Source organism: Ptychodera flava, chromosome 7 (genome assembly GCF_041260155.1).
Source record: "Ptychodera flava strain L36383 chromosome 7, AS_Pfla_20210202, whole genome shotgun sequence".
NCBI classification, from domain to species: domain Eukaryota; kingdom Metazoa; phylum Hemichordata; class Enteropneusta; family Ptychoderidae; genus Ptychodera; species Ptychodera flava.
Genome location: NC_091934.1, coordinates 41,487,398 through 41,502,783, shown reverse-complemented (window position 1 = coordinate 41,502,783; position 15,386 = coordinate 41,487,398). Strand labels below are relative to the sequence as shown.

At 35.8% G+C, this 15,386-nt stretch overlaps 1 protein-coding gene across 2 annotated transcripts in view; it reads left to right on the top strand.

Annotated features, from left to right (window-relative positions):
* The window catches only part of LOC139137582 (uncharacterized), a gene marked incomplete at its 3' end in the record, with an annotated part of 51,024 nt that extends 37,388 nt beyond the window's left edge, over positions 1 to 13,636 (top strand). For both annotated transcript variants that reach the window (XM_070705761.1, XM_070705763.1), the window contains 2 exon segments: positions 10,564 to 13,092; positions 13,550 to 13,636. In XM_070705761.1, coding sequence (XP_070561862.1) covers positions 10,564 to 13,092; positions 13,550 to 13,636 — 2,616 coding nt within the window.
* Positions 13,637 to 15,386: the final 1,750 nt, after the last annotated feature.

Here is a 15,386-nt window from a genome sequence, read left to right as displayed (position 1 = left end):
CAAATAACATTTTAATCAGAAAAATTGCTTAAGCTTGAATTTCCAAATTTTAATCCCATCACAGAATTGTTTTCCTGCGACTGAAAAATGATATGCAAATTGTCACCTTAACAAGACAATGGATGTCAAGGATAATATTCCCTGTTGGCCATAAAAAAGCTAATTATAAGGATTTTATGACTTCAAATGCATTCATGCATGCATCAGGTGTACATACTGGAAAAATTGGTCTTATATGATAATGGTTCTTAGCTCTGTTGGACACAATCACCTCACATCATCAAATTCAGTACAAGAAAACAGCACTAGAATCAAATTAATCACTTGAGGACAGATAATGTTTTTATAAGTCTACTTTATGTTGACTGTACAGCTCTGGAGACAAAGGTAAATTTCACTGTGTTTACTGTGCCGGTAAACATGGTGCCTATCCCCAAAGTAATAAAATTTTATCATCCTGTGCCAATATAAAGCCATCCTATCATTTGCATATCACAAGGGAAAAGAACATGCAACATACAAGTAAAAGTAGGAGAGGTTCCATGACCCTGTCAACCAGCGTTGGTTTACAAGGTGAGAGACAATTGGATGTGAAGGACTCGTTCTTGAGTTTTACAGCCGTAGTAGCCAATCAGGATGTCTTGTAACTTCAATATTACTGAAGAGCTCATTTTATCAAATATCAAATGTAGGGCATCATAACATCATTGGTAGCACTGGCGAATATTTCTTCTCAGTGATCCTGTTGACCAAAACATGCAATGGCCTTTCATATTTGCATGATTGACATAGTAATCAGCAACATAAATGGTAGTAATTTATGAGAATTTCATATAGGTTACGGTTTCCAGAACTGAAATAGCCTGCCTTGTTGACATAGTAAAAAAGCTTAAAACGTATTGCCATGTGTTTAATTTGGTAACTTTAACAGCACGATACAATCATCAGGGAGCGAACATTTCTCAATTGTAGGCTGATACATGGCCTTTTCAGCAATAATAAATACACTTCTCAGTGATCTCAATATGAAATTTAAATTAGCAGCTGGCTAATACTTAATGACCCTGGAATTAGATTTTAGACTATTTTTTCAAGTATATTTGTGACAGGTGTCATTTTATGGAACTGCACACATGATGTGTATAATTAGCAATGATTTAGCTTTGTGTATTAAATTGTACACTACCAGGGGTGGTTAAATATATACTAGTCAGGCACAGTGTCTCAAATTATTTAGTTTCTGAAACACTCAGGACAGCTGTTCACGTTGATGAAAGGTGAGTTGTAATTCATGAAAACTGCTGAAGCCACAGGTAAAATATATAGTAAGTATAGGTTTACCTACGGTACAAATGTCTAATATTGAAAATTTTTGATAGAGCTATTTTTTTCATGTAATCTATAATGTAAACACTGTCATTTGTGCATTATGTAGAGTAGGTAAAGTAGGGATGATCCATATCTGTTCAATGAATATATAAATTATGATTGAAAACTAGCAATGAACGTAGTTTCAGTCACACATACTTCTGAATTAGATTTTTATATATGAATGTTTGTACCGGCTAGATTAATTTTAAATGCCATGAAAGTGAATGAACTTAAATTCAGGGAGAACAGGATACTGTTATCCGTCAATCTTTCCATAATTGCCGTGTTTTAAATAAATGTTCTGTTTTGGTACGGTAATGCCATAACATGAAGTGTCAGTTACAGTTATACCGGTATATGTAATTTGTATATTGCTGTTCTGTTATTTTTCTACAAGTTTCAAAACCTTTCTGTGTGTGATGTTGTTCAATAGATCTTGTGTGAGGATCGTGTCAGGATAGAGCTCACTAAAACGATTAGCAAGGTCATGTACTTGCTGTAGACAGTTCTACTTTCTGCATGGTTTGGTTTGGCTTCCGATTCTTCTTGTGGGTTCTTATGACCTTGCACTGTTCAGAAATAAATCCTAGCAGCTTGTAAGTTTTATTGGTTTACAAAAATACCAAAGCTAGTCAGGCAAAGCAGAGTCTACCCCACTATTGTAATCTGCAAAACAAATGCTATCAAGATGTGCTCTGAAAAAGTACAGGTCAGTCTGCTTGGCTGTCCATTTCTGACATTACAAACTGTCTACTGAGTACAGAGCATAATTTCTAAGTTTGACTTTGCATAATGTGTAATCTCAATTTTTGGTTCTCTTTAATACCTAATATGTTCAAAACCTTCTTCATTCCTGCAAACGTGCCTGTTTCGTACATTTCGGATATTTTTTGAAGTTGCACATCTATACTGCTTTCTTTGTCTTATACAAAGTATGTATTGCTATTATTGTTCAGTCTTTGTGAAGAATGACAGATGATAATACTGAAGTGTTTTTGGTTCATACATCAAGGTCATTTCAGGTCACTTCTTTAAAAAGTTTATACCTTCTGTTTGAAATTGATGACCATACATACATGGGAAATATAATTTGTGGGAGCACAATCAGCTCCTGTAATCATCTTGAAACATAATTGATACACAAACTGGTAATTACCAAATTCATTTCTCAAGTGAGTTACAGTATCTGTGTACCCAGTCTCAGTATAATTATCCCATTAGTTTCAATATCAATTTAGAATTGTAGCAATTTTCCACAGTGAATTTTTGAAGTTATAATTTTAAAGTATTAAAATGGGTCTTTCATGTAAAACTGTGACTGCGCGTGTTGCAGAACTGCCTTCAAATGCATGCAACAGGTGGGCAATTGTAAAAGCTGAGCGTTATACAAACTTGTTACAATTAAGTTGGCAAGATGACAGCAGGTTGTCTAATTCAATGTGGTAGAAAAAGAAATGAAGGAAATCATGAAGGGATTTGTAGAGAGCAAAGCTATGTTGATATTTGTTACAGTGTTGCCATATTTTACATTGTTGCAATTATCTCATTATAAAACATTGTTACATGATAGCATTGAATTTCACCAACTTCAGTGATGGGTGTAGATTATTAGTATTGTTAATCATTCGCCCGGCAGGTATTTTTGGCTTTTGTGCAAAGTTCTCCCATAACATCATTTACGGTGAGAAAATACAACTACAATGCTTGGTAGGCTTCTCTGATGTGCTTGCGCTGTGTAAATAAACAACATTCCTCAATGTAACCGGGGCAAAGTTTGCAATCAAAGAATGTGTACAATTGATAATCACCATGATTACAAGCAATTACCTACTGCCTTTGGTCCAAGTTTTCAATATGCTGATCTGACAATGGGTTGTCAACAAATTGGATTGAAATATGCAGCCAAAAAATAAAACATTTCAAGAAATTTTCATTAGTGGAAAAATCGCTAAACCAAAAAGGTAAACAAACCAAATTGTCAATAAGTCAAAAAGTCAGTCTCTCAGCTTTTCTTGTTAATGTTATATAGAGAAATTCCCAGTGTTACTGTAAGATTACAGTGTATTGAACTTTGTTCAGAGGTAAAAAATACCTCCAGGGCAAATCACTAAGAAAGTTGTGAGTAAGTGGCCCAATGACCAATTGAGCTCAAAGGGGAAATTTAATACTGCAATGTAACATTGCTGTACAATGAGATTAACACAACAGTGTCACTTTGCAACATTGTAACAAATACAGACATTGTTACAATGGGCAAATCAATTAACACTCCACTTTTCCTCCTTTGAAAGATCATTTTCTAGCAATGTTCTGACATCTTAAAGGTATTATGCTCCTCATTGCATTAACTTTTACTAAATCATTTCTCAAGGAGACTTATCAATTTTCTTTCATAGTTAAGAATGAAAATCATCTATCATTCTTAATTATCCTCCTTCAGTCATACTGTTGTACTGATGCCAAAATAATGGTTAGTAAAGCAAAGTTTGAAGTACTTAAGTCCTCAGACATGGTGTTCACAGCAAGCATATCCTAAGATCATGTAGATGGGCAGTCAGTTTCCTATGTGATAAATTATTTAATAAATCTTATATCTTGGTTGGCTTACTAAGGTCAGCAACCCCAGTTTTATTTATGACTCAATATGTAGGCGATTGTGATCAAACTGAAAATCACTTAAACTCAAACAGATTTCGTCGCTTACGTGTCACTAAATTTCACCTTTGGCAAATGTTTACACGTACTCCACCGGTACAAAGTTATGGGCTGTGTTCAAAGGTTGAATACGAGACAGTTCATTTGGTTCTTGCGACAGCAAGGTCAGCCAGACAGACACTATTGATATCATAAAAATGAAAACATTTCAACCGAGCATATTATGAGACAATTTCCATGAAACATAATGAGATGGTTTGTTCAGGCCTGTAATGATCCCCAGGGATGTGGCCTAGCTTAGCCAATAGAGGCATAACATTATTGATATAAAACCTTTTATAATCAAATAATGAAATCCATAGCACACATACTGGTAATGCCCAGGTATACTCTACTGCTTTCTTTGTCATTGAGAGTAATTATTAGAACTCTGTGAACACTGGTAATATGGCAATGGATCTTTTGAAGATATCGAATTATGTATGTCTGGTCTCTATGTGAAGTAAATGGATCTATTACCACCAAAATGAGAATAGTTCTTATGATATTTGATAAACTACTGCATGATTTGTAAAATGACATGCCTCCAAAGAAATTTGCAGTTGTCATGGAAATGGTCAAATAAAATCTTTGGCAGCTGAAATTAAAAATTGACACATGTACAGGCCTATGCGGGTGACATGAAGAAATGACTATGTATAATGATAGTGTACTCAGTAAAAATAACATTTGTAATGTTATATAAGGCCAAAGTAATTAATTCTTTGTTTTGCGTCCACTCTAAATGGGAAAAGGTACGCGTCTAAGCGGCTGAAAACACACACAAGAAAATTAATACAATGTAATTTGATTGCAGCAAGTAAAAAATTGTAACAAAATTTTAGTTCAGAAAAGCTAAGTGGTCATGCCCTAAAATTTCCTATTCAATACACTGTGTGTGTTTTCATGAAAACCTTAAAAACCCTAAGCGGGTGGGGACGCAAAACAAAGAATTTAATTACTTTGGCCTAAGCATGTATTTGATGAAAGCATTGATTGATATACAAGTATTATCATGAAATTTGATTATTGAAGTAATTTTACTCCCCATACAGTTTAAGATGAAAAAAGATAGTTTTGGTATATCATATAATCGTTCCCATTGCCTGATATTATTGAACTGTCCGCTTTGATGTTCAATTCCATTAGAATCCATAGAATGCTATCCCCAAGGTGTTTTCTGAAAATTTCATCTTCTTCTTTTAAACTTGTTTGCAAGTGTTAAAGGAAATAAATCTGTCAGCTCGACTGTAATTTGTACTTCCATGTTTGTTTCTATGCAATGAAACAGTTATGATTTATATGCCTCAAATGAGCATTTATTAGATGTGCTAAAATTAAAAAAAAAACCTTTTTGATATAATTTCAAACAAGTCTACAAATGAGAATTATGAAAATTAATATCAATCATCAAAATTACAGAAGCCTGTAAAACATCCAGCAGGGCAACTTGCAGCCAAGAGTCAGTGCATTGACCCGTAGTCACAAGTATTTTATCAGCTGATCATCTGATAAAACATTATAAAGTAATTTATCTACTGGTAAAGTATTAGGTCAGGATGAAATAACAGTCAGTGTTGTTCATTGAATGTGTCAAGAGTTATGGGTGGGGGTCAGCATTCAGTTTATCTGGCAACCCTGGAATTCATCAGGGAGCTGAGTTATCTAATCTCCATGACACAGGTAATACAGTGTCTAATGTTAAACTCAGCTTACTGAGTGGGATATGTGACTGTTGTGTTGGCAGAAAAGATTTGACTGTACCCCTATCTCCTTTGTGTGGGGAATTTCAGTGGGTTATAATCTGTAGCAAGGTAGGGAAGGAAACAAAAAAGTACTGTGACCTTTGACCTGAGGGGCAGAACAAATGCGATTCAAAACTTCGTGACTCAATCTGTGCAGTCAAAACTTGTGTACCAGGAGCAGGACAAGCATTTCATCATTTCAGTGAGGTAATACCATTGCATATATTCTACATTGTACTTCTACTACAACTCTGTAAATTTAGTTCAACTTCTATTCCTTAAATTTAGTTCCATACCAGTAGAGCAACAATTTTGGGAATTCATGGTATATCCTGCTTTTGTAATTTGATTTTCAAGAAATCCAGCATATTTTGCTTTTTTGATTTTTGGTCATCATTTGGCTATTGTAATCCTACAAGGTGTAACCTGAAAGCCGGTATTGTTGCCATCTTGAACTTTCAAATCTAAAACTTTAAGCAGTTGCTCTTTCAGATAAGATTACAAACATTTCAATGCTACATTTAGAGGAGATTGTCTGACAAAATGTCTTTTTAGACTGACAGTTGCTATGGCACACAGACTTAACCCTTTGAGTGCCAAAGTCAATTTTTGTCGCCTTTATAAAATGTACTCCAGTCAATTTTTTCAGATTTTTGCCAAAATTTTGATAAAAACTGTAGCCAATGAAATATGATGTCCATTTGGTCCAAAATTACCAAAAATATTACAGAAAAATTCATAAAAATTGGTAAAATGTTGAACTCAAATTTTGGCGGAGAAAAATTACAGCACTCAAAGGGTTAATCTAACACTTTGCAACAAGTATCTCACTGCTTGAAACTAAAGAAAAATGTAGCCTTATGATTTTTCATACATGGGTGTCAAATTTTAAAAACTCTTTTATGTAGGTTGTTATGATAGATATCTGGGTGGCTGTATGGAAAAAACATGAACAGGAAGTCTGTGGTTGCAGATACATGTCTGTCTATTGTGCACTGCAAAGACTATTGTCTTGGTTTTGTTCATAAACAAAGTTAATGTCTACATGTTATCATAGTGTCAAATCATCTTGTGTAATCAGATGCATATGCAGAATAAACAATCGCTGATTTCAAATGAATGGAAAAGTTAACACTTTGAGCGCCAAAGTCTATTTTTGTCCCTTTATAAAATAAACCCAGTCAATTTTTATAAGATTTTTGCCAAAATTTTGAGAAAAAACTGTAGCCAATGAAATGTGATGTCCATTTGGTCCAAAATTATCAAAAAATTACAGAAAAATTCATGAAAATTGATAAAATTTTGCACTAAAATTTTGGCGGGAGAAAATTACAGCGCTCAAAGGTTTAAGTTTAATATCAAGTGTTACCTTTGGTTGCTAAATGAAAGTCAAGTGTTTTGACACGCTATATGATAATCCTGCTAAAAATGTGTGAGAACAATCTTGAACAAGTGAATTAAGAGTGGAATGTACTTGTTTACATCTAAAATTCTTGAATTCCATCACTGAAAACAAACATTTTAAATTCATGAAAATTCAGGAGGGAATCTTTCTTCTCAAAAGCTGGTGTTACTTTGATGTTTGTGACTGGTTTTAATGCTCTGTTACTGTATACATTGTAGTATCTTTTCAGACTGTGCCAAAATTTGTGTTTTAATTTTTATTATGAATGTCAGAAAAAGGTGTATAGTTGGTGTATTTGAGCTAGAGTCGAGTTTCTGGGCAGCAAATGTGTTCTGAAAGTAAATCACACACACACACACATATGTATATATGTACTGGTATATATATATTATTTCCCCTCATGACAGTTTGGATATATATATATATATTTTTTTTTTCTTATGATAGTTTGGATATACACCTACTGAGTGTTAGCAAGTAAAAGCACTCCATTTAATTTAAGTTGATAGGTAGCATGTATCGTATTTTCCAAACAGAATATTTGTAGTTGACAGTAGTAATCCCATGTTGACAGTTTGCCAGGTATCATATCAGACAATATATGTGTAGGATTGGGTCAAAATGCAGTCACTGGTCTCAGTGACTGAATTGTTGCGCCAGTGCCACACCTGTAACAAAAATGCTTAACGCTGTTATTCATGTAGTTCAGATGAATAACCTCCGACAGTTGTCTGTAACCTCTCCCTATTGTAAGCCTAGTAATTTTTTATTGCCTCTTACAAAGGGCATGACTCTGCAGGTGAGTTAAGATTCACTGTGCATATACCTGTAATACATGTACCTGTGGGTATTTCATCACACTGGTGTTGAACACACAGCACTGTAGGCTGAGACAACTGTCAGCAAAATATTCTGTCATGACTTATAGCCCTTTCAGTAGGAGGATCATGAGAGAAACAAATCTACGACACAACACAGGTGTCAGACTGAACAAGCCCAACAGAGGGAGACGCAAGTTTAGGTCATAGGTTGAAGTTCACTTGACCAAAGTTAAAATTTGTGACAGGCCAAACCCAATGTTGTAAAAGAAATTTTGGTAACCAGCAGTGCCTCAATCAGCTCATAAATTTCATAGTCAGAGTTATTATGCTGTGTAATTATGAAAATGATATCAATATAAACATTGATACAAACACTGGTATACTATGATAAATTAATGCATAAATATTACTACAGACAGTATTTGTGCTTTCTAAATGAAGTACTATCGGTAGTAATATATACGACAATTTCATGTAAAATGAACAAAGTAAAATCTATGTACAAAATCAATCTACATGTACTCTTTATACACAAACCTCACATCTGACACGTTCACTTTTTCAGTCATATAGTAAACCAGATTGGCAACTTGCAAGAAATCTTCAATGAGTGATGTCCTCCGCTTCATAGCTATTTTGTTGGCAGTGAAACTTGACTTAATGTTGTGTTTGTTACATGTAGTGAAAAGGGAAAATGTAAAGAAGATTAGGAATGAATTGCAAGTGAAGTTACTAAAACAATGTGCAACATTTTCTAGATTCAAAAATTTTATCAGTAAGGCTGTGCTTTTTTTATCCACAAATTTATTGCAATAGTTCTATTTTATTGCCATCACAAAAAGTTTGCTGAATTCATAATCAGTGGATAGTTGACAGTTAACTTTTATATCGATCAGTGATAATCTTTGTTGAATTTCCCAAGTGTACTAGTATACTTATAGTAATTGTAACATGTAAAGCTAATCCAATCAGTAGATCCCCTGACTTTCCACACTTGACATTTTTTAGACAAAAGCTGGAGCTTTAATGAGTCGAATAAATTAACCTGTATTGTGCCCACCAACGTTTTCAAATAAAAGACTGCATGAATTTTTCATGTGTGATCATGATTGTATGTTTGGCAAAGTCATGTAAACAAGTAGAGAAATAGCCTGCCACGATCATCAGGTTCTGCAACCATAGTTCCAATTGTTTTGCCCAGGTATAGAATTTGCTGGCTAGAAATTTGTTTGTTGAATTGGAAGTGACTATACAGTCATTCTTGTTACAATAGCCATCAGAACAGTTTTGGATCAAACTACATGTGAGTATAAATGACAGTGTTTGTCATGTAAATGGAAGTATCATTACTATGTGACTGACAGACTGCCAGGTTCAACCATTAGCCTGAAGTGCTGTATCTTACAATATGGTAGTGTTGGCTTCTAACATATAATACCTAGTATATATTTTCAAACAACTGCAAAAAGTACAACCATAGGGAATTAGTGTATATCAGTGCTTTGTATTGTTTAGTTTTGAAGAGGAAATTGTGATACTATAAACATTATAGGCATGGCAGACATCAACAAAAGTCATGTGAAAAAAGTAACAGCAGAAAGCTTTGTCCATAGTTCTTAGAAAAATGATATCACTTTCAATTGCAAATATCAGTAATATTTCAATAACTAATACACATTAAAAAAAATAACTAATTTAAAAGAATAATTAGGTCAACCACCTTCTTTTCATACTTTTAGAAGAATGGTTATTTTTTCTGGCAAATATAAACTTTTTCAGGTTTATGTACGTGTTATGTACGTCATTTCCTTTTATGAAGGATGTGACGTACACAATGCAGTGCCAACATGGCTTTGTGACAAGTATAAGATAAACACTGCCCACTATTATTTTCTTAGTTTTATGCATCACTTCGGTATGCTTTGGTATGTGAAACTAATGTGACAGTTCAAATAAAGATTTGAAACAAAAATTTTTATATCATTGTGTTTCACAAATATCTTATTCAAGATAAAATTTCATAACATAATTCTGTACAGACTGCCTGATATGTTGCCTTCAGGAAAATCCTGGTCAGTCAGAGTAACTTTTATTTTTGTTTATTTTCTTTATGTGTCAGGATGAATAAAGTCTGAGCTGGATTAAAAATAGTAAATTTCTTTTTATATGATTTTGCTGATCAAAAACAGTTTTTGAGGGTTGGTCTTTTAAGCTTGGATCAATAGACTTAACAGAAAATAGTATGTGTTGAGGCCAATATATGGTCCTTGTAGTTTGTGATACCTGTTGATGTGACAAAGGGTTATTCAACTTTGAAGCCATATTTGGCAACAAGTGGCGAATACAAATATACTGTAGTGTGTTCTTCTCATTGGGAAGATTTTATGACATTAATTCATGTATAACCAGCCTTGGCCTTTTCCGTGTGCAACATTTTACTTTTGTTCAGATTATTCCAAGGACAGCATTAAATTTAGTTCATAATATTCCCAGAATAGTCAATTAATCTATTGTATTCTTTTTTCAGGACACTGATCAAAGCACAGGAAACAACGGAAAACTAATACAGGCTGAAGATAATTCTACTCAAGATACGCTGGTAGGAGCAAAGGGCAACAGTTCAACAAACAAGGAACATAAAGGCACCGCATCTGTGGCCTTCAGCAATCAGGCAATCACAAGTCACTGTGAAGAAGAAGACACACTTACCGATTGCACATCTGAAAAGTCTAGTGGCAAAGGAATTTCAGAGTCCGAGGAAGCGAGTAAGAGTCTGCATGGTGATTCCCTTTGTGATGGGAGCAAAAACTCTGAAAGTGATTGCAGCCAAAGACTGTTAAACCCTCAGGGAAATTACCCAAACTGCCCTCCAGAAGTGGACTCCAAAGTTGTCACATGTGACAGCACGTACAGCTTCAAAGATACCGTGAAAAGTTGTGAGAAACAAAACGTCCCAGAAGACAAGGGAAGCTTCCAAGAAGATCAGTCAGTTCTGCCACACACTGCCACAAAGAATCTCACAGCAGCTGCTGATGAAGTACCTCCTGAAAGTAGGAAGTACATTTCAGTGAAATCTCTGAAGCTCAGTTATAGTGACCTGCCAAAAAGTGAGGATCAAAGCCAGAAAGAAAAGATTCATCCTCGGAGGAATAGTTCTGGTGATTTTGAAGATTCTGAAAGCCTAAGTGGCACTTGGAGTTCCTGGAGTGACATCGACTCAAGAAGAGGGTCATCCCTGCCGCGCACTTCATTTCAAGCCTTTGCACGACAGATCAGCACCTCCTCAGAATACAGTCTACCAGAAACACCCTTCCCGACGACTTCAAGACAAAACTCTGACTTTGACTTTGACAGCGTCTTGAGCGTCAGAGATCGTAGCAAGTCACTTGGCCATGTGCCAAGATTTGTGACAATCCAATTACAAGATTTAACAAAGAAGCGAATTAAAGTATCCAAAATGCAAAGGAGAGCATCTCTCAGTCAAAACTTGTGGCAGGTGTTATCAGAGAATGCATCGGAAGATTCTCCTTTACTTGATTCTTCTGTAAGTTCCTCAGATCTCAAGAAACCATACCACAGTGGATGGTTAATGAGCCCATACGATGGGAAACGCTATTGGTGTATCGTGGCAGATATCTTACTGTGTATGTTTGACCAGCCTACCTCCCCAAGAGCGTACAAAGTTTTAGTCCTACCTGGCTACGAAATTCGACCCATTATTCTGGTCTCAGAGGATGAAAATACTTCCCACAATTCACAGCAGCTGCAGACACAAGACTTCCGTCAAGATACTGGAAAGTACCAGGTTAAACTTACACACCAAAATGCTGGCACTGAGTTCACGCTCTGTGTGGAATCGCAGAAGGAGTTGCACAAGTGGACGGAAGCACTAAGGCTTGCAGCTTCTCTCGACCACAGCATCAGCACGGACACCGATGATGAGGAAAGCAGTGATGATGATACTGGTTATTACAGCAACTACAGTTACTATAACAACAACAACTCTGTCTTTCCAGGCCTCAAGTATCGCTTACCGTCAACCGGTTCAGGAAGTGGTCAAAGAATGCACACTGATAGTTTTAACTCGGAGGAGAATTTTTACGATTTCAGTAAAGATTTTCTCGTAAAGGATGATTCATCAAATCTAGGAAGTGAATTTGCAAGATCCTCGCCACCGATCCTATCAGATCTTATCAGAGTCCAGCAAAGTGACAATGTTAGTACATCATCCTCAACAAAGAGTTCACCATGCAGTACTCTAGAGAGAGACCTGGATCTTATAGATGTTGTTGATAAAGTTCCAGAAGAAGCAGACAAAAAAGCAAAACATGAGCGCTCGGCAAGTGAACCGAGCAGAAGAAGCTTTGGCATGAAGCTTGCCAAGCAAGCAACAAAAATGAAAGAAAGAATGAGTTTGAAAACACCAAAAACAAAAGGCAACGTCCCACAAGATGTCACATTAGGGTCTCTCTCTAAAGCCAAGCACTCTGGTGAACTTGAACTCAAAATGAAAACAGGATGGGCAAAATATTGGTGTGTTATTTGTAACAAGAACCTGTACCTTTTCAAGTCTAGCCAATCTGACGAGATGGCAGAAATGATTCTATCTCTGTCCGGCTGCCAAGCTAGCAAATCACAGAGAGAAAAACTTCCCAATGTGTTGAAAATTTCGCATCCAGCTTACAAGAGAGTATATTTACAGGCTTCACAACATGTGGATCTCTTGAAATGGGTAGACTTTATAAACAGAGAAGGCTCGCCTCTTGCATCAAGTGCCTCCGACTCACACATAAAGTGGGGAGGCAAGCACAAAGACAAAGACACGCCCATAAACAAATCAAACTCTTTCGCTAGTTTGCAACGACGTTTCGGATCCAGTCACGAGAAAAAAGCAAACGGAAAGGAATCTAAAGAGAATTGCTCACCGACCACACAGAGGAGAATGGCCATGCTGCGAATGTCAAGGGCAAGTTTCCTTGAAGGTTACGATGGTATTGATGATGGCAATGATAATGAAACTGAAGAACAGTCAATTCAAGATCTTGAAAGCAATATGGTAAGTAGTGATATATACATGTATCATGCGCATAAACTCAACTGTGCTGCAAATAGTTTGATCCGTCATGTGTGCAGGGAACATAGGATAGAAAAAGGCACTGTTCAGGAATGCCATGATGTACATTGTATCAGCTCACCCTTGTTTCTGACAGTTGCTCCCAGTAGTTTTTACTGATAACTGTAAGGTGACAAGATATAAGACACGCACAGATGTTTTTGCCATTGGTAGCTGGACAGAATTTAGACCACTAATATTTTTATCATCTGTGACACATATGCTCCAAAGTTGTCAAGGGTAGAAATCGTGTGTCCTCTGATGACATAGTATGCTGTTAAAAATTGTAATAGTCTGTGACAGATTATTGCAAAGATATGATTATCATTAGTCTATGTATTATGTTCTAAGTGATTAGGTAGCACTGATGATGTTATTGCTTTATTTTTTTTTATCATAGGATAGTGATGTGTTCTCATCATCAGTACCGTCAGTTTTACGCCCATGCTATTCTGAAGATGAAAGCAATGGCAGCCTTTCAGAGATGGTAAGTTGTCAGAGTTATAATTTCATGAAGGTTTCTGGGTGTACAAGTGGAATGTTACCGGTGTAATGCAGTGGAAAGTGATGAAGTTTTCATGGAAAGATGACTTAGTCAGTATTTTCTTCGAGACCAGTAGCTGCAAACTTCTGATGATTTTTTTTCTTGGCTTTTCTTTAAATGTCAACCACAATTTGTTTTTTAACTCCCAGAGGCTTGTTGAGATACACAGTATTCAGCTTGTCAACTCAGCCAGTAGATGTATAGATTGCATTCTTATTGTTGACAAGTGTATTCTGGTCCAGACAAGACTTTAAATATTTGTTCAACGTGCTGCAGGGAGTAGAGAAAGAACGTTCAATCAACAAACCAAACAAAACATAGTGAAAACAGTGATCAAAAGTTAACACCATTGGTCTTTTAAGTGGACAGATTATTCACGATTGGTTGTGATTCTTTCGACAAAAGTGAGATATTTCTCTTCTTAACATTAAAAAATTGAACAGCCTTAGAAGATGCTGATCTGTGAAAATCCTATTGAAGGAAATTATTAAGCTTTGCCATTGTTGAAATAAACAACTTGGAACTTTTGGCTTTGCCAACTATTGTAAATAGGATATACTGATGAAAAGAATTTTTTAGCCAGAATCTTACATGCTCACTGACTGAATGTACTGTAATATGTTAAGTGACATTATTCCCATGATGGATTGAAAAGTAAAGGATGTCAGGTTGCTGGCTGAAGCCTAATTCCCAGTATTGAACCATAATACTGTGCAAGAAATTACTCAGAACTTTTTTGTTGGCTTAATGGACAATTTGTACAGTTGCTAATTTGCTTTGACTGATATTTTGTTCATCATAGAAACAAAACGTAATTTACCTAGTGAAAATCATACAAGAGATTGTGGATAATTCAGTATGTGCACCTATGTGGAAAACTTTCTCATGGCAATCAAGGCTGAAAAAGTCTTTATTTTAGCATTGTTTTTTTCAAAAGTACTGTGCAAAGTTGCCCCTGTTTAAATAACAATACTGTTCACATGACAAAACTAGAAAAACAAGGTGACCCTGCAGTCCCAGAGGCACATTCCTACACGTCTAGTAATGTCCATTCTGGAATTTGACAAAAAACGAACAAAGCAAAAATATTCAAAAGTTCATTGACCCATGTAAGACTCCTAATTAGTGCTACCTGTTAACCATCCAACCACACTGCACTCTGTCCCCCCCTGGATGAGGTTTTCGGCATTTTGTCTCTGCCAAACATTTGTGGTTCTGATCTACTGTTAAGTGTTACTCTTCAATTTTGCTTTTGTGTCAATATTGGAGTTACAAGGACATTACTTTGGTTGTCATGACAATTTTTAAAGGAATGAGAGTGAAAATAAGATAGTACTAAAATGTATTCTTGTGAAGACTTTATGGTGAAGTCATGAATGGTAAAAAGAACTAAGTTCATTTCAGGGATGATAAACCTGTTCACCCCTAGTTCCAAGTGAACAAGTCCGTACTCACCAATGATGATGATTGATTTGGCCCAAACCATGGTGATGAAGGGGTTAATGCAGTGATTCTAATTACAAATGAAGAAAAGGTGGACTCATCATATGTGTTTTGCCCCTCCCCTTTGATATCAAGTAAACAGTACCGGTACTCCAAAGACATGGTTGAAATCACAGCCCCTCTAGGACTGTGTTACTTTAAAATGAATCTGAATCATTTTTGACAGTTACATGCCAATTGATGGTACTAT